This window comes from Eupeodes corollae, chromosome 1 (genome assembly GCF_945859685.1).
Source record: "Eupeodes corollae chromosome 1, idEupCoro1.1, whole genome shotgun sequence".
Lineage (NCBI taxonomy): Eukaryota > Metazoa > Arthropoda > Insecta > Diptera > Syrphidae > Eupeodes > Eupeodes corollae.
The window spans coordinates 74,113,665-74,116,001 of record NC_079147.1 but is presented as its reverse complement, the minus strand read 5'-3'; the positions used below and the strand labels follow the sequence as shown (position 1 = coordinate 74,116,001).

The following is a 2,337-nucleotide window of genomic DNA, read 5'->3' as shown; positions in this document are numbered from 1 at the left end:
TTCGTTGTTTCAAATTCAAAAAAGCGTACGGTCCTCGGTTCCTGATAAGTGACAAACAGACTCATCTTTTATTTTAGAGGTCTTAAACACATATACCAACATGAAGGAATTTTAATTTGTTAAAACTTCCGACTAAATTTAATTCAAATAAACAAAAACCTTACCTCTCAATAATTGTTAATCAACAATTTAAAAAGACAAAAGCTATTTCAAGTCAGCCAGCAAAAAAGTACCCAAATATTACTGCCATAAAGAAAAAACCGTTTTAATTTAAATTTTCAATTATTTTGTATTTAATTGTTTTGTGTTTTCTTAATTGTTTTTCTATTTCTAGACATTTTTGTTTACATTATTATCGTATTACTAAACATTTTTCTATATTTACATTTAATTAAATTTATTTCTCTCTTCTATTTTCACATAAACAAATACAAATTTTCAAGTGAAACATTTTAAAACAAAAACACAAAAAAAAACAAAGTTTTGAATTAAAAATAAATAAATAAAATTATTATTTTTCTAATATCTATTTACACACTGAAAGCCTTAACATCTACACAATATTTTGATTGGCCAGATGGAGTTGTTTTTTTAAATAATAAAAATATTAAAAATTATTTTATAGGAAGAGTAACTGGAACCATATTTTTTTGTTTAAATAACAAATTTAAGCGAACTGGTATATGAATGAGATTTTAAGTATAGATGGGTTCGGTCCTATTTAACATATCACAAAAATTAAAGTCCTATTTGGGATCTTCATTAGAACACCGGAAGGGGTGGTAAGTATCCCCGGTACACAGCCTGTGGGTCGGCGTTAAAAAGTGCCGCCGCCGCTGCTGCTGCTGCAGCCGCTGCCTGTTGTTGTTGTTGCTGGTGGTGGTGGTGATGATGCTGCTGGATTTGGTATTGATGATGCGGATGCATGAGCGGATGCATCTGATGCTGCGCTGGACCAAACATCGACGACGTTGATCCCATCATGTGCTGTTGCTGGCTGGGATGCATCACGAAGTTGGCCGAGTAGATGGGGAAGGATTGCTGATGGTGGTGTGGTGATGGAGCTTCCATCATTGGCGGGGTGGGTGCCGTCGGCAATGCAGGCGATATTCTCAAGTCCGTCGGCTCGCAGCTGCCTAATCGGCTTTCGCAATTGCTGGGTTCTGCATCGGGAGCGATGAGACTCTCGATGTCGAAGGAGCGTTTTGGTCGTGTGGTAGTTGGCGATGACAGCGTCGAGGACATCATTGGCTGGGGTTCGGGGGACGGAGTCACTAAGTCCAGTTCAGGTGATGGTGAGGTGGGCGGCATGTGGCACATACGAGGACTGTGCATTTGGTGGTACATTGCTGATGGATGAGAGTGTCCCGACAATTGTGCGTAGTCCCAGGTTTGTGGCTGTTGTCTTTGTTGTTGTTGCTGGGCAATGAAGAAGCGGTTGAAGCTGGCGAGGGCGGCCAATTCTCCGTTGAGCATGTCCTTCTCGAGTTTCTGGACGCGGAAGCGTTTCCTGCGACGCAACAAACTTCCGTTTTCGAACATATCGAATGCCTTTGGGTGGAGGGTCCAGTAGGAGCCTTTGCCGGCTTTGTTGGTATTCCTGGGGATCTTGATGAAGCAGTCGTTGAAGCTCAGATTGTGACGCAGGGAATTCTGCCATTTTTGGGTGTTCTTGCGGTAATATGGGAATTTATCCATTATAAATTTGTAGATGTCGCTCAGAGGCAGCATCTTTTGTGGGGAACTCCATATGGCCATGGCCGTCAGGGATATGTATGAGAATGGTGGCTTTTGATCGCCATATGTTTCTTTAAGTGGTCGGGGCATTTTTATTTGTAATTGTTTTCACTTTGATCACACTTAACACACAATCACTTTTGTTGATATTTTCGTTAATAATCCACAGTTTTTAAGTTATCAATTATTTTTTCATTTGGTTCTAGAATTATGTGATTTTTTAAAAAAATTGTTTTGGTTTTTCTTTTTTTTTGTATTCTCTTTTATAAATCTCGAGGTATCTCAAAAAATTTGTTGTGATAGACTTGTTTTCACGACGAGATCAAGTTGCTGACTGATGAGATATTCGTTGGGAAGATGTAGGTATATAGGCGGTGGATGGTGGTGGCAAGGAGGTAGAATATGGCGGCATAACACGCATACACTTTCATACCTGGCGTTTTTAACTTCTATATGGACGGTATACCGTTTGGGATGGGAATTTGTGCGCAGCGCAGGTAGAGGAGTTTCCGATTATATAGAAGCCGAGGGTAATGAATATGCTATGGGAGAAGGAGGAGGAGCTCCGATATGGTTTTCCCTGTTCCTTTATTGGATTGG

At 39.9% G+C, this 2,337-nt stretch overlaps 1 protein-coding gene across 1 annotated transcript; it reads right to left on the bottom strand.

Annotated features, from left to right (window-relative positions):
- Nucleotides 1-310: 310 nt before the first annotated feature.
- On the bottom strand, nt 311-2,086 carry LOC129939366 (fork head domain-containing protein FD5-like). Its single transcript, XM_056047351.1, has one exon. The coding sequence runs from the start codon at nt 1,825-1,827 to the stop codon at nt 763-765; it is 1,065 nt and encodes a 354-aa protein (XP_055903326.1). The 5' UTR covers nt 1,828-2,086; the 3' UTR covers nt 311-762.
- Nucleotides 2,087-2,337: the final 251 nt, after the last annotated feature.